The sequence below is a fragment of the Saimiri boliviensis genome, chromosome 1 (genome assembly GCF_048565385.1).
Source record: "Saimiri boliviensis isolate mSaiBol1 chromosome 1, mSaiBol1.pri, whole genome shotgun sequence".
Taxonomy (NCBI): Eukaryota; Metazoa; Chordata; class Mammalia; order Primates; family Cebidae; genus Saimiri; species Saimiri boliviensis.
Genome location: NC_133449.1, coordinates 254,259,792 through 254,281,238, shown reverse-complemented (window position 1 = coordinate 254,281,238; position 21,447 = coordinate 254,259,792). Strand labels below are relative to the sequence as shown.

At 38.7% G+C, this 21,447-nt stretch overlaps 2 protein-coding genes across 3 annotated transcripts in view; one reads left to right on the top strand and one right to left on the bottom strand.

Annotated features, from left to right (window-relative positions):
* Positions 1-3,753, top strand: part of ITGA2 (integrin subunit alpha 2) — a 112,896-nt gene extending 109,143 nt beyond the window's left edge. For both annotated transcript variants that reach the window (XM_003925870.4, XM_074385986.1), the window contains 2 exons: positions 793-909; positions 1,371-3,753. In XM_003925870.4, coding sequence (XP_003925919.3) covers positions 793-909; positions 1,371-1,451 — 198 coding nt within the window. In that variant the 3' untranslated portion in view covers positions 1,452-3,753. The remainder of the gene's footprint in view (positions 1-792; positions 910-1,370) is intronic.
* Positions 3,754-9,501: 5,748 nt separating this feature from the next.
* On the bottom strand, positions 9,502-21,131 carry MOCS2 (molybdenum cofactor synthesis 2). Its single transcript, XM_003925869.4, has 6 exons — positions 21,041-21,131; positions 19,528-19,672; positions 14,361-14,488; positions 13,627-13,777; positions 12,393-12,516; positions 9,502-10,108 (listed from the first exon to the last, which is right to left on the bottom strand). Exons 2-6 carry the CDS (start codon positions 19,623-19,625, stop codon positions 10,043-10,045), a joined length of 567 nt encoding a protein of 188 aa, XP_003925918.2. The 5' UTR covers positions 19,626-19,672; positions 21,041-21,131; the 3' UTR covers positions 9,502-10,042.
* Between the last annotated feature and the right edge of the window lie 316 nt (positions 21,132-21,447).

The window sequence follows — 21,447 nt, the reverse complement described above, 5'->3', positions numbered from 1 at the left end:
TGACCAACATGGAGAAACCCCATCTTTACTAAAAATACAAAATTAGCCAGGCGTTGTGGTGCGTGCCTGTAATCCCAGCTACTCAGGAGGATGAGGCAGGAGAATCGGTTGAACCCAGGAGGCGGAGGTTGCGGCGAGCCGAGATCGCACCATTGCACTCCAGCCTGGGCAACAGTGCAAGACTCTGTCTCAAAAATAAAAAAAAGAAGAAGACTGTACAGTTTTACTGTTAAAACTCAGGGCAGCCATTCTATTACAGCATCTCAAAGACTGCCAGGAAGCAGACATAAAGAATCCTAAGCAGCTTCAAGGACAGCTTTCCCACTGAAAAGGTCAACTTGACCCTTGAGATATTATTTCTACTTTTCCAACAATAGATATCAACTTGGACTGCGGTTTAAGTGAAACTAGTATTTTAAACACCCAATATGAAGCTGTTGTTTAGTCACCATGAAGTTGAGTTAATGAGTTTTAACTCTCCTCCCCAAAGTGGTTTGCTTTCACTTGATTTGAATGTATGCCAGAAATGAAAGATTCTATTTCATAAGTGAAATAAGCATCTGACATTGTCAGACATGATGTAGCCACAAAACACTGATGTAGTTAAAGGTGGGAAACTAGACAAGTTGTATATTTTACCTGGATGGACTTTGCAGGAGCATTTTCCCTAAAACTGTTCTGATGATATTTGAGGTATGCCATCATGAGCAAGTCATGTAGAGAACTGGACCAGGCCATATCCCTGCTTTTTTGTGGCATTAACATAACTCAGTTGTGAACTTACATTTCCAGATTCCACTGATGATAATGAAACCTGATGAGAAAGCTGAAGTACCAACAGGAGTTATAGTAGGAAGTATAATTGCTGGAATCCTTTTGCTGTTAGCTCTGGTTGCAATTTTATGGAAGGTAAGAGAAGCATCAGATTTTAAAGTACAGGGCTCCTGAAGGCCAGCCTTGAATTGCTTACAAAACATTACCCTCAGGTTTTATATGCTGCCTTCTCTATCACAAGGAGAAAAGAAATGCAAGTTTGTTAACAATGTCTTATTCATGTCTTTAAAAAAAAAAAAAAAAAGTAAGGATTTTATCTTCTTTTACACCTTCCTTTCATCGAGAACCCTGAATATTTTGTTCAGCTTTAAATAAGTAGATGCTGAAAAATGTAGCTTTATGCAATGCAGCTGAGCTCTCTGGACATAAATTTCTTCTGGCAGGTGATAGGTACCAGGTCATCAGTCTGCACACCTCTCTTCAGAGCCTCAGGGATTCCCAGAGGTGCCTCAGAGGATGTGGGCAGTAAAGGCAGTCAGAGGCACCTTACAAAACAAGCCACGGGTGTTAACATTCTTATGTCGTCACCTTTACAGCTCGGCTTCTTCAAAAGAAAATATGAAAAGATGACCAAAAATCCAGATGAGATTGATGAGACCACAGAACTCAATAGCTGAACCAGCAGACCTACCTGCAGTGGGAACTGGCAACATTCCAGCCAGGGTTTGCTATTTGTGTCAATGGATTTCTTTTTAAATCCTATTTTTTCTTAAATAATGTAATAGATAAACTAGCCTGATATTTTCAGAGAAAACTGCAGGTCAGTTTAGAATGAAGAAATTGTGGAGGGGGGAGGGAGAGGTAGGGATATAAAGGGTAAAAGACTTATTTTATATGGTGGGGGAAAGAGGTAATCTTGAAACTGGCTGGTCCAGAGTTTACATTCTAAAGTGCATTGTATCAGCAACATGAAATGCTTCCAAGCATGACAACTTTTAAAGAAAAATATGATACTCTCAGATTTTAAGGGGGAAAGTGTTCTCTTTAAAAATGCTTGTCTTTAAACAGCAACAACGGAAGTGGAAGTGCCTGATATAATCTATGGAAGTACTTCCACTTCTATACATAATTTTAATGAATATTGATGTTAATAAGAGAGGAAATAAAACAACACAGGTTGTTTTTCAATTTATGCTGCTCATCCAAAGTTGCCACAGAGGATACTTCTAAGTGATAATTTTATTTATAAACTAGGTAAAATTTGTTGGTTCCTTTTGGACCACAGATGCCTCTTCCACATCCTATCTTGCTCAAATGGTCAAAACATGCTTGAATAACGGAGCTTAGAGTGTATCTCCTACTGGGAAAATGTCCATTTAAGTTAGGAGAGGGGGCAATATAGAGACTGAGGCACAAAATTTTGCTTAAAACCCAGAATATAACATTTATGCAAAATTCCATCTGCTAGAGGCCCATCCTGTGCCAGAGAAAGGAAAAGAAGGAAATTTCCTTTCTCTTACAGGAAGCACAGTGGTTCTCTTTTAGGACCTAATTGGCTGGTTGGCAGGATTGGAAGATGAGTAATTTCTTTGGCAACCTTCCCCCTCCCTTACTGAACCACCCTCCCACCTCCTGGAGTTCCCATGTTATAGAAGCTCTCTACAGCCTGCCTTTCTCTCCAGTGGTCCAAAGTTATCACTACCTTTACCCCTCATCCAAAGTGCCCACTCCCTCAGGACAGCTGCTGTGCATTAGATAGTAGGAGGGAGATTCATCTGTGTAATTTACACACCTGCGTGAATTACTGTATATAAACTCCTTAACTTCAGGGAACTATTTTCATTTAGTGCCAAACAAGTAAGAAAAATAAGCTTGGGTGAATTTCTAAATGTTGGAATGCCAGGGGGTGTAAACAATGTGAAGTAAAACATCTCAGGATTTCAGAAGTGACAGATGAGGTATTGGAAGCCACCAAATTAGCAGGTGTACCCTCTGTGTCTGTCTTGTTTCTGAAGTACTCAAACTTTCACAAGAGTGGATCACAAGGTCAGGAGTTCGAGACTAGCCTGGGCAACATGGTGGAACCCCATCTCTAGTAAATACAAAAAAATTAGCTGGGCATGGTGATGGGTGCCTGTAATCCTAGCTACTCAGGAGGCTGAGGCAGGAGAATCGCTTGAACCCAGGAGGCAGAAGTTGCAGTGAGCCAAGATTGCGGCACTGCACTAAAGCCTGGGCGACAGAGTGATTCTCTATCTCCAAACCAAAAAAAAAAAAAAAAATGAATTTGACCTAGGCAAATTTGTTCAAAAGGTAGAGCCTGAGATGATTTGGTCAGATTGGGATAAGGCCCAGCAATCTGCATTTCAACAGGCACCCCAGTCATTGCAATGCAGATGGACCACACTTTGAGAAACACCACCCATTTCTACTTTTTGCACCTTCTTTTCTGTGTTCCTGAGGCCCTACATTGTCTAGGAGAAACTTAAGAGGAAAAGGGCAGAGACACTACATATCTAAAGCTTTGGACAAGTCCTCAACCTCTATAAACCTCAGATTCCTCATTAGAAAAATGGGAAGATTGAGTTGGAGTTTAGCAGTGATGCTTTTCGTTTTAAAAGTCTCTGGATTTCCTATAATACGAACAGAGAAGCCTCCAAGAATTTGACTTGGAAAAAATGTCAGAGGAAAACAGTTTATCTGCCCATGTGCATATGGATGACCTTAACTGCCCTGGCCTAACCCCTATGATGGCAGTTCAGGGCTATCTGTACTGTTTACGGAATTACTTTGTAGTTGACAACACAAAACAAACAAGAAAAAAAAGGCATAAAATGCTAGGGATTTATTGAAAAAACAGCATGGTAGTCTCCAGTTAGGTATGCCAGAGTCCAATTTTTTTAACAGCTGTGTGAATTCATGGCTAGATTCCAACCAAAATTTTATTAAAAAAAAAAAAAAAAAAAAAAAAAAAAACAACTAGAGAAACTAGTCATTAGCTTGATAAAGAATATTTAACAGCTAGTGGTACTCGTATGCACCTGCAGCTCCAGCTACTTGGGAGACTGAGGCAGGAGGATCGCTTGAGCCCAGGAGTTCAAGTCCAGCCTAGGCAACTTAGCAAGACCCTGTCTCAAAAAAATGACTATTTAAAAAACAATGTGGCCAGGTGCAGTGGCTCACAACTGCAATCCCAGCACTTTGGGAAGCCGAGGCAGGTGGATTATGAGGTCAGGAGTTAAGAGACCAGACTGGCCAACACAGTGAAACCTCATCTCTACTAAAAATACAAAAATTAGCTGGGCGTGGTGGCGGGCGCCTGTAATCCCAGCTACTTAGGAGGCTGAGGCAGGAGAATCATTTGAACCTCGGAGGCAGAGGTTGCAGTGAGCTGAGATTGCACCATTGCACTCCAGCCTGAGCAACAGGGTGAGACTCCATCTCATAAACAAAAAGAAAAAAAAAAAAAAAAAAAGGAAGTACTGTATATATAAATACTAGCTTTTCAATGTGCTATACAAATAATTATAGCACACCCTTTTGTTTTTCTGTCTCACCTTGTTTAGGTGGGTACTTCCTTAGATAAGTACTAAACATACATATACAGAACTTGAAAGCTTCGGTTACCCTTGCCTTAGGTAATCTGTTACCTAGATGACACTGTTTCCAGGGAGTAGTTGAAATACTATAAACCATTAGCCACTTGTCTCTACACTATTTATCACACTAGGGCAGGGTCTCTGAAGCTGGGCACTGCTGTCATTTGGGGCCAGGTGATTCTTCCTCGCAAGGCTGTCCTGTACCTTGGACAGCAGCCCTGCCTATAAGGTCTGGTGTTTAGCATGTTCAGCAGCATCCCTGGCCTCTACCTGCTAGATTTCAGAGCATCCCTCCCCTGCAGTCATGACAGTCAAAAAATGTCTCCAGACATTGTCAGATGCCTTCTGGGGGGCAGTATTTCTCAAGCACTTTTAAGCAAAGGTGAGTATTCATACAAGAAATGTAGGGGCGAAAAACATTTTTTACTAAAAGTTATGTGTTCCTATTCAATAATACTTTTGCTTTAAAAGTAAGTGGAGAGCATAGAAGATGTCATATTCAAATTTCCATTTCATAAATGGTGTACAGACAAGGACTACAGAACGTGGTAAAAAGCTGACTTGCGTCATGCTGCCACACAAGGCTTATAAAATAGTAAGATAGTAAAATAGCTTATGAGGAAACTACACAGATTCACAATTGTGCATCACTCATTTCGGCAGCAAAATAAGAACTCCTATCTGGACAGAAATTTTTCTAGCTAGCAATGTTATTTTTGTAAAATAGTTATCTATTAAAACTGTGAAGAGTAAAATAAGGCCAATGTATTATTATCAAACAAGTGATTATGCTAAAAATTATTATAAAGCATATCATTTTATAATGTATTTACCTAACCTGATATACAGCTATAACCCAATTTATGAAAATCTCAAAAATTAAGACATCACCAAACAGAAGGCAGGATTCCTTAAACTGAGATCCCTGATCCATCTTTAATATTTTAATTTGCACAAATAAAACAATTCTATAAACAACTTTGTAGGACTATGCCCTTTGGTGTATGTTCAGGCGTACTCATTTTAATCAATTTGAAAAGTTAATTTAAACCTCTAGAGGTGAATAAGAAACATGGGGGTAAAGTTTGAAAATACTATTTCTTTGAACTCTAAAGACTGAAACTGTAACCATTATGTAAATATAGTTTCACATTTACCTGTTTATTTTGGCAGACCAAGCCAAAATATGAATGTATATATTGCATAACTATGTTAGAATTGTATATATTTTAAAGAAGAAATTGTCTTGGATATTTTCCTTCATACATAATAGATAACTCTCTGTTCAAACGTGGTATTTGAGGTTTTGGATTATATGCATTTTGCCTCTTTGCGTTCCACAAAAATTATAAAAATAAATGCATGTTTGTACAAAAAGTTGCAGAATTCATTTGATTTCTGAGAAAAATTAAATTGTAGTCAACAAACTTTTCTCATATCAAAGTATAACAAACAAAAAAGTTTCATTAATTGTAAACCACTCTTTTCATATCATATTATTGGATATCATTACAATTGTTTTGAAAATAAAGCTATTTTATTTGGGCTTTTGCAAGTTATATATTTTACCCTTTTCATCGTATACAGTCACTTTGCTCACATCCAGGACTCAATTTAAGAAGACTGAGGCTTTAATTTGCCAAAGGTGTCCAATCTGTGTTTCTAGCAGTGACCACAAGGATGTTCTGCAGGACCCTTAAACTACTTTCAAAGTTTTGAGACAGTGTGAAGCATTGCTCCTCAAAATGTGGCCCATGGATAGATGGTGCTGCATCACTTGGAGCCTGTTGTTAAAAGCACAGGTCTCAGGGGCCACTCAAAACTACTAAAGTCAAATTGGAAGTTCTGCAGCATCCCCAGGTGATTCATACTGCACTCAAGTTTGAGAAGCACTGCTCTAAAGCTCTAAAGCACAACTTAGCTCTTGAAATAAAACGTGTGCTTGGAATAGAGACGGAAAAAAATCAGCCAAACTGCTGCAACATACAAGAGCAAAGTCATCTGCATAGTTGTTTTAAAAAACAATTGTAAGCATGAGGGTTTAAATATTTTTAAAGAGTAAATATGATGAAATAAATATGCTGAAGTTATAAAATAGGTATGTGTTGGGCTCACAGACTGCCATCGTTGTACAGATGGCAGAGTAGTGCAAAGATGGGGTGGGAAGTGTGTATGTGCTGCCATAAATAGCGATGCACAAGCATCTCCATTCACGTCTGCAGTGCTCTCTCAATGCCTCCCTGCCCATGGCAGTTGTGCTGAGCCGTCTCCGGAGGGCAGCTCACTGCAGCACAACCATCAGTTAGTGCGTCTGCTATATAGCTCACATTAAAATACAATCTTGGAGAACTGAGTGTGGGAATTGCAGCTACTTGGGAGGCTGAGGCAGGGAGGATCCTTTAAACCCAAGAGTTCCAGGCCCCCTCCCATCTCTTAAAAAACAAAATAAAATATTAGAGGAAAAGAGCACTAAGATTTTTTTCTTTGTTTTTCACAGAGCAGGTTAGGAAATGCTGTTAAAGACCTGTATTAAAGCAATCATTTTGTTGCATAGAGTTAATTGGAAAATAATTGTATACTTACTTTTTAAAAAAGCAGTTCTTGGCCAGGCGTGGTGGCTCAAGCCTGTAATCCCAGCACTTTAGGAGGCTGAGACGGGTGGATCACAAGGTCAAGAGATCAAGACCATCCTGGTCAACATGGTGAAACCCCGTCTCTACTAAAAAAAATACAAAAATTAGCTGGGCATGGTGGCGCATGCCTGTAGTCCCAGCTTCTCAGGAGGCTGAGGCAGGAGAATTGCCTGAACCCAGGAGGCGGAGGTTGCGGTGAGCCGAGATCACACCATTGCACTCCAGCCTGGGTAACGAGTGAAACTCCGTCTCAAAAAAAAAAAAGGAGTTCTTTTTATTTATCCTACATCACCTGTTAAAAACTACAAATTGCATTTTTAAAATCTCCTTCCTCATCCTATCATAATCTTCTAGTATTTTTTAAGGTGTCAAAGATTGGACATCATCTTACACAAAATCAGGGCCTAATTTTCATTTAGGAACCACTACAGCCTGACTTTAAAGAAAATGGCTACTAAACTTAACTTTTGATTCTACACAAAATTAACTCTTAAGACTTAAGTTGCTTAAAGAAACTTTACTCTATGGCCCTGGCTCTACTGCCCTCTGCTGGATGATCCACCTATCATTCTTAAGAGAGGCCTTGACTGTACCAGGTGCTCAATAACTGTGTAAGATGTCTAAATCACAATTTCTCAAAAAAGGCTGAAAATATACTGTGACTCTACAGTATATTTTTGTCCTTTGGATAGACAAAAATATACATCATATGCAAAGGACAAAAATATCCACCAAATAAGTCACTCGTCGAACATATGCTGTTTCTTTCATTCAAAGATGAAAAAAAATTCAATTTTATTTTACCACTTGTACAAAAATACTGGAAACATAAATAATTTGAATTTCCTATTTCTTGAGTGAACTTACTTAGCAATCATGCAAAGTCATGGCTTCAAAGTAACCTTGAAACACTGCAGGCAATATGATTAGAGGCTAATTTATTTTTTTTTTAGATTACTCTTTTAGCTACTTGAAGCCAAGTTAGAGATAGGAAGGCTACATATCATAGTGATACTAACCCCTTACTATCTCAACCACCAATTAACTCTGCCACTCTTAAGTAAGCAAGGGTCAGTAAAGATCCTATATAAGTGCAAGGCACAAAATCTTTCAAGGCCATTCCATCCCAGTTCCAGCATCCCCCAGATTAACTCCTAAACCTCTGTATTAGAGACTTTATAAGCATAACAGTTTCAGTTCCAAACTTAGAATAAAGCCTACTTGATGAAAACATGATTCTTTTAAAACATAAAGAATGTTCTATGTTCTTTAAAAGCATCATTACCCTCGATAAAGATCTCCTAAAGAAATATTTAAGTAGGAAAATCTTGAAATCCACATATACCTAACAACATTGCATATGACATAATAAACATCCATTTAACAACCTATGTACAAAATCCTAGAAATATCTACAGTGACCCAGTAGCCCCATGATAATGTGCTTTCAGATATAATGCAACAGCCAGCACCCACCCCCTGCTCTCCAATGGGGACTGGCTGAAGCTCAATGACAGGCACAGAGTGACACTGAACTGAGAAGGTAAGGCTGAGACCAATAGGCCTTACCTTCCCTAACCCCGAAGAGGAAGTAGGCGGAGGGTTCGTCGGCCCTTCCAGTATCCTTCTGGCCCAGTCTCTCCAGATGGACTAAGGAGTAAGCATCAACTGATGTAACCAGGTGATTCCTAACATCAGTGTGGCTGTCCTGTGGGACCCAGCCAGAGATAAGATGCAGAGTGTTTCCCAAGGTATTTTAGGTTGGTAGACAAAGATCACTGGGTGAGTGCCTGGCACAAAACAGGTGTTCAATAAATATTTGTTGAATAAATAAGTTCCTTAGGTAAAAGATGTTTTCACTAGATATAACAAATAAGATTACTAGACAAATTTCTTATTTGTCCCAGACATAAGAAAAAAATCCTTCAATCCAAGTGACTGAAAGTATAGCTTTTGCTCTTAATATGCAAATTTTGTGATGCCAACTGCCCAAATTATGCCAGTATTTTGTTATTTTATGAACTATGTGTTTACTTGAAATTTACTGAGAGTAGATCTTAAATATTCTCACCACACAAAAGAAGGGACTATGTGAGGTAAGGAATATGTTAATTAGCTGTGGTAATTACTTCACAGTGTGTATGTATATCAAAACATCACTTTGTATCCCTCAAATACATAAAATTTTTGTTTGTCAAGTATGCCTCAATAAAGCTGGGAAAATTTTTTTTTAAACTATATGGGACTATATACACAAGTCTATCAACATACTGTAAAGGTTAACCAACTAAAAACCAGGGCATTGTTTACTTAAACATTTTAACACAAACCACCTCGTTGCTATTTAGCTTTATGACAATTTTGTGCTGACCTGTTAAATTAACAACTAATAAAAAACAACAAAAGTTTTCTGCTAAGATTATAGATTCTGAAATCCCAGAAATCTCCATAGTAAGAACTATTTTAGGCAATTTTTTTTAAAAAAGAAGATACTGTTTTTAAACTTTTGAAATCATGGGTTTCAGTTTATTATTTTTAATATAATTCTGAAAATATACAATATCAAGACTGTCTGATAATGATTTTTTTAACACTTTCCAGTTCTGCCAACATTCCTGTCATAGCATCCTTGATAACAATGTTATCCCTGAACCGGGACGGAGGTGGTAAGGTGTGGTCGGTCGGGGTAGTGTCTTTCTGAGCCAGTTAACGTCACCGAGGAGGACCCATACCTCAATGTGAGTTGAGATACAATTAGAAATTAGTCATGGAAGGACATGTCTACCACAGACATCTTTCCTCACATTTAAATCATTCAATTTCTTTCCTGCAGTCCTCCTTCTATCTGTAGTTCCGTTTTAAATAGCCACTCATCCTACATACCCATTTATCTTGCTCCCTTTTTCTCCCTTTTGTCCTACTGGTATAAGAGACTGTACTTCAGTAAACTATCCTAACGTGGAGAGAAAAAAAATCAAAATGTGATCAATGATAATAAACAAAGTTAAGATTGCATGCTCTAAAAATGTTAAGTGATTAATTGTTGGATGCCCAAAAGCACTCTTTGTTTCTTTTCCAAGATGATGACTCTTCGTATATTTCCTAAAAAACAAAATCGTAACAGGTATTAAAAATAGACCATTCTAATACATGAATATAAAATATATTTGAATAAGTCAGATGAATGACTATTTCAATGGCTCCTCTTTCAACAATCTAATAGACATTTGTATAAAGCACTGAGAGCAGAAAAATTAATGGACAGACACATTCTCTATATTTAAGGATTCTCAACACAACTGTAAAAATAATAGACTAGAAGCTATAGCAAAACAGGGTGCAACCACAGAAGGAAATACACAATTCTATCTGAGGTCATGACAAGAGACATCATGGGCAAGGTTACACGGGGGAAGACAGAAGGTCTTTAGTTTTAAACATTTTCTTCTTTCCAAACACACCTACTACGTCAACATTTCTAAATATGCTTTTCCAAAGGCAAACAGAATATCTTCACCAGCTGTTAAATTCAGTGATCACCTTTCAGAAGTTCTTGGTTTGAGCTGCGCTCTGGTATGAGCTGCTCTGTGACATATGCACTCTAGCCCCCTGCCACCCTTCCCTATATCACAGATGATGTCAAAGCACCGGCCGAGACCAGAACCAGACTAGAAGTTACATAGTTTGTGGAAAGGAGGGGTAAGAAGAAAATCTGACTTTCTCTTCTCACTCTCTAGTCACGTTCCATTTCTGTTAAGGAGAGGAATTCAAATCCGACTGTCTTCTGAACACCTGCACTTCCCCCAACTCTCTACAGATAAACAAAAGCAAAATAGGAAGCCCAGCTAGAAATGAAAGCATGAAAACAAGAATATGCCCCAACTCCTGCCCCTCGCCTGTATTTTCTGGGTTTGTACCCATCCACTTTCTGTTCACTGACTGTCCATCCTTTCCTCCCCAGTAAAGAAAGCTAAGGCCGAGCGTGGTGGCTCACGCCTGTAATCCCAGCACTTCGGGAGGCCGAGGCGGGTGGATCACGAGGTCAAGAGATCGAGACCATCCTGGTCAACATGGTGAAACCCCGTCTCTACTAAAAATACAAAAAATTAGCTGGGCATGGTGGCACGTGCCTGTAATCCCAGCTACTCAGGAGGCTGAGGCAGGAGAACTGCCTGAGCCCAGGAGGCGGAGGTTGCGGTGAGCCGAGATCGCGCCATTGCACTCCAGCCTGGGTAACAAGAGTGAAACTCCATCTCAAAAAAAAAAAAAAAAGAAAAAAAAGAAAAAAAGCTACCCCTTCCTCTCAGGCTTGCAGCTGATCTTAGAATGCTCTTCCTGCCTCTCCCTGTCTGGAGCCCTGCCCCCACTTCTATCAAAATTGTGTCAGCCTAGTTCACAGCAAGGCAACAAGATTATCTGAGCTTCATCAAGTTTCCTTTCACATATTCTATCCTCTAATCCCTAGGTATTCTCTTTTAACAATGGGTTTCAGTTTTCATTCTAACAACATGGTCACCAAATTTCCCAGGCCCTGGTTATGAGTCCAGCTTGCTTCTTTCTATCACTGACTGAGGCAGGAAACCCCTGGGAAGGAGAGGAGAAGTACCCGTTAAAAGCCTTGGCTCTCTGCTCTGCTCTGTGGGTCTTCTGAGCTGTTCATTAACTCCTCAGCTTTGTTGTAAGTCACAGCGCTGTGGGCAATTCTAGATGATTCTAGACGTTGAAGAGCAATTACACATGTGCAAGCACAGAATAATCCCACTGAACAATCCCACTGCTAACATTACGACACCAAGGAGAAATTAGGGAGTCGGGCCTTTTCAGCCCATCAGAATGCTCTGTTTAACCAGAGAATTAGTCACCTTTATTGACTGGTTTGACTTATTAACAGAAAACATGCCAGAAGTTCCTATTTATGTTTTTAAGTCCACTCACTCCGCATTTTCTCAGAGGGAGCAAACTTTTTTTTTTCCCCCTAAGAAGGACCTCTAGGAAAAGCCTCTTTCACCTTAAAGAATTTCTATTTTAACCATTACCTAAATAGCTAATGCATTATTTTCACTTTCCAACAGGAAGAGCCGCTAATTCAAGGGGATTATAATCCAAGGGATTCATAGATGAACCTCTCCAACAGTCCAGACTAGGAGTTCTCACTGCTACCACTCATTGAGGCTTACAGTGTGCCGTGCATTCTTTAGGGCACATATTTTTCATATGTAACAAATCTTGAAAAGAACATATTTTACAGATAAAGGAAACAAGATACTACAGTCAATAAATAGTCCATGAATATAAATTCTGTATAATAAAAGGTGAAGGGTTTTATCCAAAAATTCCTGAGAAACATCAGGCCCACTTGGTAAAATGTGTTATTTTCTTAACTTACCTTTTTCCATATGGGCACCTTGGCTTTTAGAGTATCAATGGCATAGCTCACAGCTTCAAGGGATGCAGCTCTGTGGGCTGAGGATACAGCAATGATTATGCTTGCTTCTGACACTGGAACCAAGCTTTAACAAGATGAAGAGAAAAAATCACCATCACCTCTGAATCTACATGTTAAAGAATCTGCTAGACAGATGAAAAAAAATCCAGGTATGCAGTCTTAGAACTATACTGTAGTTCTATTTTACATAAACATCCAGTTAGAAAACAGTAATTAATTGCAGTAGCATTCAGCAGAGGCAGCAGATGAAGCTAATGCTACAGCTAATTTTTTACAATCTATCCACTAAACCCGGCGTCCCCAAACTTTTTACACGGGGGGCCAGTTCACTGTCCCTCAGACCGTTGGAGGGCCGCCACATACTGTGCTCGTCTCACTGACCACCAATGAAAGAGGTGCCCCTTCCTGAAGTGCGGCGGGGGGGGAGGGGCCGGATAAATGGCCTCAGGGGGCCGCATGCAGCCTGCGGGCCGTAGTTTGGGGACGCCTGCACTAAACCCTCGTGATGGGCACCAAGGAAAATCCTTTCATTGATATAGCAAGCATTTGACTCAAACAAGGCACAGTGCCAGGTAATGCCTAGAGATACAAAGTTATGGCCTAATAAGTATAATACAGAATTTAAAATAATAAATATCAAGTAATGGGAGTGATAATATTAACCATTAATAAAACAACTGGTTATTAATAACAAACTAGTAACTAATAGAGTATGATAGATACAGTCTCAATTACTGGCTTCTTTTCAAAGCCAAGAAAGAACTCTTCTCTTTTTAGGGGTACAAAAAGGCAAACTAATGACTTTCAGAGGCATTTATATCCAAAAGAATCTGTCACAGATTGTCATATAAACAGAGTCACAGATTGTCATATAAACTGACTCCAGACCATAGAAAAAGGCCTTGAGGCTCAGAAGGCCTCAAGGCCTTTAGCACACATTAGCACAGGACCAATGGCCTGAAAGTCCTGAAAGCAACAAGAGCTCTTCCAGTATCAAAACCCCCCAGGCAGTCACTACAGGTACAAAGAGCTATCCCTATTATACTCCAAAAATAATACATGAACATTCCTCTCATGGTAATGGAGAATTCCTAAGAACGATTCAAGAATCAGAGTCAGTACAAAGATGAAAAGCAACGATACTTAATTTTTAAACTGATAAAGGAAATCATACCCAAGTCTATGGAACACTGCTATGTGTTTCACTGGCCATTTCTGCCTAATGTCACTACAAATCTTTCTGACTTCGTTTTCTGCCATGGGTAGATATGCTTCATATTCTAAGCTAATGACTTTTTTCCCTTCAAAGTTATTTCTTGTAGTCCCTTTAAAAAAAAGAAAGAAAAGCAATTAAAATAAGGTTTTTCCCTAAAAAAGAAATAGCACATTAATAAAAAGGGATTACTTGTAATAGTAAACAAGCAGCATGCCAATTTTTCTAAAACTACTTTGAAATCTCCTAAAAACAAAATTTGATTAGGAAAACATATCGTCACAAAGAGGATAAGGAAATAAAACAGCACAGATGACGCCAGCTTACTGAAAACACTCACCTGGCAAACCAGGCAATATTCCTCTTGTGACTAAACAGATGCTTCAAAGGAAAATACTTATGCTCCCAGGACTATCAAGTACATTTTTACCTTTGATTTTGGAAAAATATAGAATTCTCTCTCACTAATAGTAACTTTTATCCTACTTTTCAAAATGCCTTGTAATTTAATAGAGGTTAATTTAGGGGTTACTAAAACAAAACAATAACTAAAAAAAAAAGTCTATCCACCATCATGGGTAATCTTGGCTTAATGTTCAGTATTTCAAAATTCTCCATTAACACTGAACATGAAAAGCGCATGCTAATTCCTATTATCTTGTGCGGCGATAGATGCGATGAAAATTACAACTCACCTACAAATAGGGATATTGCACCACAAAGCGGAGAAATCACCAACTGTGAGACTTCATCTACTGAAAGTTTCTCGGCAGTGAAGTTTATAATGTCTTTAGATTTCTCTTCAACTTCATCCATATCTCCTCTAGAAATAAGAGGATAATAAATCTTAACAAAGTCCTAGGGGTAAAACACTCAACAACTTATAGGCTCTTTCAATTTATATGTTTTCTACAAATTGTTGATGGAAAAGGAAGAGGCTGCAGCACAAAATATAATTTAAAGAATTTACATGAGCCAAGAAAAGGACAGTGGCCCAGGATACCATCAGGATACCTTGGGGAGTTCCCTTGAAGAGCACTCCCTCAGCCTTTGCTGCAAGGCAGGTTTTTAAAGGCAAAGACAACAAGAAGAGGGCTAATACAATGATACAAAGTTACATCAGGATTTCTCACTGGCGTAGGGAGATAATGTTGATTACTGATTGGCTGTACAAAGTGGAACTATGGCGGGGTACAAGTTAGAGTGTCCAGCATACGGATTTTATGGTTTCTTAGCCTCAGCTACTCTGCAGCACTCATAAAAAGTAGCTTCAAGAGGTAATTACTGGCCGGGCACAGTGGTTCACACCTGTAATCCCACCACTTTGGGAGGGCAAGGCAGGTGGATCATTTGAAATCAGGAGTTCGAAACCAGCCTGGCCAACATGGTGAAACCTCAACTCTACTAAAAATACAAAACATAGCCAGGTGATAGTGGCACGTGCCTGTAATCACAGCTACTCGGGAGGCTGAGGCAGGAGAATTGCTTGAGCGTAGGAGGTGCATGTTGCAGTGAGCCAAGATCAATTGTGCCATTGCACTTCAGTCTGGGTGACAGAGTGAGACCCCATCTCAACAAAAAAAAAAAAAAAAAAGAAAGAAAGAAAGAAAGATGAAAGATAATGATGCAGCTCAAGGGAGAGTGACGTGACTGCCGTTTCATTCCAGTGCCTTTCTCTGTCTCTTAATTTAATGTTTTATCTGAGGGGCTCACATTCCTCAGATAAAAAGTTTCTTTTTCTTTTATTCCAGGCATGGGAGGCATGATTTGATTTGATCTGAATGATAAGAAACAATCAAGTGTAAAAATTAGCAAAACCCAATTATGTGTATAAATAGCCATAATGAATCAGGCATGACATAAAAAGGAATTCATCATTAACATGATCACTGAAATATCATCTATCTCAATGCCAATATATTCCGAATTCTGTAACTGCTATTCATTTCTCCCATCAAGGTACAGTGGAGGCATCGCCATCTTCACCTACATGCCCATTCCCTCTGCACCACTATGGTACCAAGCACCACACCTAAGGCTGCCTTTTTCCTTAACCAACAAAAAAGGGAGACCAGAAGTGATAGTGATTCTACAGAAACTGGGTTCCCTTCACAACCTGGCACAATCCCAGGTAAGTAACTGAGGAAATAAGGGAATGAACTACACACTTACTTACTAGGTATTGTGCAAAGCCCTTTGCCACGCATCTCTCATTTAATTCCTCAGACATTATTACACACTCACTGAGGGCCAGAGACTAAGGCCAGGCACTAGATATAAACCAGGGGAAAGAAGCACAGGCTCTTCCTCAGGGTGCTTATATTCAAATAGGAGAAAAAAAAGCAATAACTAAGGATAACAAATGGGGATATCTTCTGGAAATAACAGGCTTCCGAGACAGAGCCTGGGGTCTGGGGGAGATTTCTCTCAAGAGGTTGTGTTAAAAGTTGGGACGTGAAAGATAAAGAGGAAGTGTTGTAAAGAAACAAGGGCACAGGCCTCCAGGCAGAGAGAGGGAGTGTGGCAAATGCCAAGGCTCTGGGACAAAAAAGGGTGTGATGTGCTCCAGAACCTAGAAAGAAGGGAGAGAAAAGGGCAGGCTGTGTCTGGACAGGTAGGTAGAATCTTGCAGGCAATGATGAATATAATTATTAATGCCATAGTTTTCATCTGAATTGAAAGATGAGAGAAAGACGGCTCAGAGAAGTTAAGGAACTCACTCAGGGTGCTGAAATTCCAACCAAGGAATCTTAGTTAAGCCAATGTTCTTTTTCCTCTCTTCTTTCCACCACTGAAACAGCACAATTATTTATACACCACTGGATTCCAGGGTTTTTCATCTGCTATACAAGCCACCTAAGTATCATCCATCTCTTTTTCTTGCAATAAGACATAGGTATACAAATATGATCTATGAGCGTCAAATCAGGCTGAGTTCCTACTTCTGATTTTACAAGACTACCATAATCTATCTGGCAGGTTCTAAAAATGCATAATACTAGTCCTGCCAAACACATTCGAGTAACACAAAACACTTTTGAGTAATCTTTGTAACCATTTCAAAGAACAGCTGTAATGACCACAAATATCCCTTTAATGGAAGCCTATAGTTTTCTGAATAAACTCCAAATTCCAAAAAACTGCATTTTAGAACCTCCTGAAACCATGGTAGTGATATGGTGACCACAGTTTCTAAACAGCATTGCGATACATATCTGATAAGAAACTCTTCTATTATTTGCAGATAGCAGGCCTGAGAAAGAAGCCTACTGTCGACATGACATGAGGGGCAATCTGTTTTTACAGATCGACTCTTCATTTCTTGTGGCATTGCCTTACACGAGAGTGGGGAAAAAATGAGTGAAAAAAGACAAAAAGCCATCTTTGGCTTGTTCCTTTCTTTAACAGAACCAAGTTTTTATCATCAAGTACGATATTTACTCCTGACTTTGAATATAAATTATAGCAAATTAAGAAAGTCTTCTTCCATTCCTAACTTACCAAGTGTGTTTATTCAGGGATGACTGTTAATTTCTACTATATTTGTTCTTCAGTTGACAATAAATTAAGCCTCATTATGACTGTACTTATAAGAAGCCTGATCTCTCCAGACTATACTGAACAATGTTTTTGTACATTATTCTACTCAAATATGGATTAAGTTGTTTATAAAGAGGACAAGGTAGCCTGGGTCAAAGAGCCACCTGCAACACAGCCATAACAATAAAGCTATTCCTTTAGTCCCAGACAATGGTAAGCTTTCTTTTCAGGCATTACTAGGTGGGCAATTTTTCTATATTTCTTCACGCCCAGGAGAGCGATTATCTAGTATTAGTAAGTGTGCTTGGAAAAAAGTACACAGAGAGTCCAATAATATGAGTTCAAATGTTGTCTCTTGAATAGCTCTTAAATCATCAGCAAAAAGAACAAAGCCTGAGGCACTGCGCTACCCAACTTCAAACTATACTACAGGGCTACAGTAACCAAAACAGCATGGGACTGGTACAAAACCGGATGCATAAACAAATGAAACAGAACCCAGAACCCAGAAATTAAGACCCAAACCTACAACTATCTGATGTTCAACAAACCTACAAAAACAAGGAATGGGGAAAGGATTCCCTATTCAGTACATGGTGCTGAGTAACAGGTTAGCCATGTGCAGAAGACTGAAACAGGACCCTTTCCTTATACCACATACAAAAATTAAGATGGATTAAAGACTTAAACGTAAAACCAAAAACTAGAAAAACCCTGGAAGACAACCTAGGCAATATCATTCTGGATCTAAGAACAAGCAAAGATTTCATGACAAAGAAGACACGAAAAGCAATTGCAGCAAAAGCAAAAATTGACAAACTGGATCTAATTAAACTAAAGAGCTTCTGCACAGCAAAGGAAGCTCTCAACAGATAGCTTCCTTTGGAGATCAAATTCTTGATCGCCAGAATTCTTGATTCTACCCTCCACTAATGGGGGGTGGATAACAGCAATTTCGTCTCCCAGTTGAAGCAGGAAAAGCTGATCTCCAAGCTCAACATATTCTTGATGAACAGACAACCTACAGAATGGGAGAAAAATTTTGCAAAGTAGGCTTCGGACAAAGGTCTAATATCAGCATTTCTAAGGAATTTTTAAAAATGCAGGAGGAAAAACAACTCCATTAAAAAGTGGGCAAAGGACATGAACAGGAACAGGAGCTTTTCAAAAGAAGACATACATGTGGCCAACAATCATATGAAAAAACAAGCTCAACATCACTGATCATCAGAGAAATGCAAATCAAAACCACAATGAGATACCATCTTACACCAGTCAGAGAGCTATTGTTAAAAGTCAAAAAATAACAGATGCTGGCAAGGATGCAAAGAAAAAGGAATGGTTGCTGCTGGGAGCGTAAATTAGTCCAGTCATTGTGGAAGACAGTGTGGCCTAGAGACTGAAATACCATTCAACCCAGCAATCCCATTACTGAATATATACCCAAAGAAATATAATCTTTCTCTCATAAAGACACATGCATGCGTACATTCACTGCAGCACTATTCACAACAGCAAAGACATGGAATCAACCTAAATGCCCATCAATGGTAGACTGGATAAAGAAAATGTGGCACATATACACCATGAAATGCTGTGCAGCCGCAATAAAGAACAAGATCAAGTCCTTTGCAGGGACAAGGCTAGAGCTGGAGGCCATTATCCTTGCCCAACTAACACAGGAACAGAAAACCAAATACCAAATGTTCTCACTTGTAAGTCGGAGCTAAATGATGAGAACTCATGGACACATAGAGAGGAACAACAGATACTGGGGCCTTTCAGAGAATCGGGTATAGGAGGAAGTGGAGGATCAAAAAAATAACTAATGGGCACTAGACTTAATACCTGGGTGACAAAATAACCTGTACAACAAACCGCCATGATATAAGTTTACCTATGTAACAAACCTGCACATGTACCCTTGAACTTACAAGTTAAATACATTTTTTTTAAGTTGGCTCTTTCACTTATTAGTGATGTAATTAGCTATGTGGTCAGAGGCAAGTTTTTTAAGTCCTTTGAATTTGTTTTTCCACTTGCAAAACATGGTTATTAATACATCCCTGTGTCTGACACATAAGATCTCCATAAACCATGTTCAATGAAACATATCAAACTGATATTAATTAAACTGCTTACTTGACGCAGAGATGGTGTGGTGGTATTCATAAATCTGTTGGCACCAATGAAGAGTGGCTGCATCGATAAAGATTTGGTACAGACTTACAAAGAATATACATTAACAGCAAACCACATATACTTTATCATCTGTATGACCCTTCCCCACATGACTGGTTAAGAAAAACAAATCTCACATACCTATATGGCTCAAAAGCACTACCCTCCACTAATGGGGGGGATAACGGCAATTTCGTCTCCGGGTTGAAGCAGGAGGAGCTGATCTCCAAGCTCGACATATTCTTGACGAACAGCAAATATTACCTGATTTCTAACATCAGCCAATCTAAAGGGGAAAAAGTATGAATCAAAGTATCAATACTATGATAGACCTCAAATCTCTTCAGCTGCAATTAGAGATATTACATAGATATAATTATATGAAGCGTCACCTGCAAAATTATCAATTAAATTTACACAGTGTGTGGAGAAAGGACATATCCACTTATATACACATATTTACACATCACAAAGATACATTAAACTGCTCTCAACTCTTTATGGGATGCTGTATGCCTTGGGGAATTAAAGAAACAACAACAACAAAACACACACACATACACACACACACACACACACACACCCCACCAGACTGGAGGCAATACTCAAACCAGGTCAAAAGAAAAGTTTCCAATCAGTACATGGCCTTTCCAGGCCTTCCATCCATGTGTACAAGCACAAGTGCAGCTGCCCACAAACTAGGCTTGTACACGTTATCCTACTCAAATATGGATTCACCTTTCCATGCTTAGAAAGAAAAAAAGATGGCCTGGGTCATAGAGCCACCTGCAACACAGCTCTAATAAAGCTGCTCCTTTGTATCTCAACAATGGTAAGCTTTCTTTTCAGGCACAGTGGAAATGTATACAAGACCAGCTGTCTCCCTCCAGGTAAAAGGCTCAAGGTAAAGCAGAACGAGAGACCCCACTGTGTTTCATTGATTATCAGACCGCTGTAAGAGCAACTTTAAAGATATGAAATCATGAAATAGTTCGCTTTTAAACATATATTGTGGAGTATCTTTTACACAGAACTAGGACTTCCAGGTTAAGCGTCTACACAGGTTTAAGTGACACCATTATATATTCCTGAATCACTTTTAATTTTTAAAGTCACTTTTAATTTTGTTCCAAAAAGGGCTTGAAGTGGGAATGACAGGAGTAAAATTACACATTTTCAAGAACCAGGAAAAAAAACATTAAATATTACAAAAACTCAAATTCAGCAGCATCTAGGATTTGTTGTAACTCATTTTTCTTTTAATCTTAGAAATTTCTATTTTGAGTTCTCTTTAAAGAGAGGGACAGAACAAAAAAGTTTAAAACAAACATTTTTAACAGAATTTGTAACAATTTCATTTAATGTTATAAAACTGCAGAATTGGCATGCACAGTATTTTATAAATTATCAAAGAGAATATAATCATGTCTCTCTGGGGTTCACTGTGCTTTTGGGTAAAATATCTTTAACCTTTCTTAAGAAACGGTGCATATTTAGAGTTTACGTCTTCAGTAGTTCAAAAAAAAATACAACTAATGACTCTTTTTGACATTCAGCACAGAAATCAAAACTAACCTTTTTTTACTTTTATCATTTATATATTTTAAAAAACATTTAAGTGTTACTCAAATGCATTCTACAAATTTTTAAGTACCCAGGATGTCGAGTTTCTATCTCCTTCCACAGCTGCAATGCTTTTATTTCTTGTGGCACAGAAATGGTCTCTGAACGAACTCCTGTTATTTCAGCACTTTTTGCAAAATACAATACTTCAACCTGAAAGTAAAGAAAATCTTTTTAATAACAACTCATACTCGTTTTCTGCCTGTTCACGTTGAGCAGTTTTCTCATTTTCCAAACGTATTACTTTGATCTATAAGGAAAATTAAATAACGCACACAAAAAAATTCAGTATATCTACAAGTTCAAATTCTGAAAACTTGTTGTTTTAAATACAATTCAGACTAATTTCTGGATGCCTTTTAGTTTTACAAATGTAAGTGCGCGATCATTAAAATCGTTTTAAGTATCTTCTAGGAAAACATGTTGAGCCTGTTTTTA

Bases quoted from the DNA above. Each gene is read 5' to 3' on its own strand.
- MOCS2 (XM_003925869.4), bottom strand. From the start codon at position 19,625: ATGTCGAGCTTGGAGATCAGCTCCTCCTGCTTCAACCCGGAGACGAAA. The intron at 14,489-19,527 runs GTATGTGAGATT...TCTTATTTCTAG, and splicing joins AGTGCTTTTGAGCCATATAG to AGGAGATATGGATGAAGTTG. The intron at 10,109-12,392 runs GTAAGTTAAGAA...TTTGTTTTTTAG, and splicing joins AGGTGCCCATATGGAAAAAG to GAAATATACGAAGAGTCATC.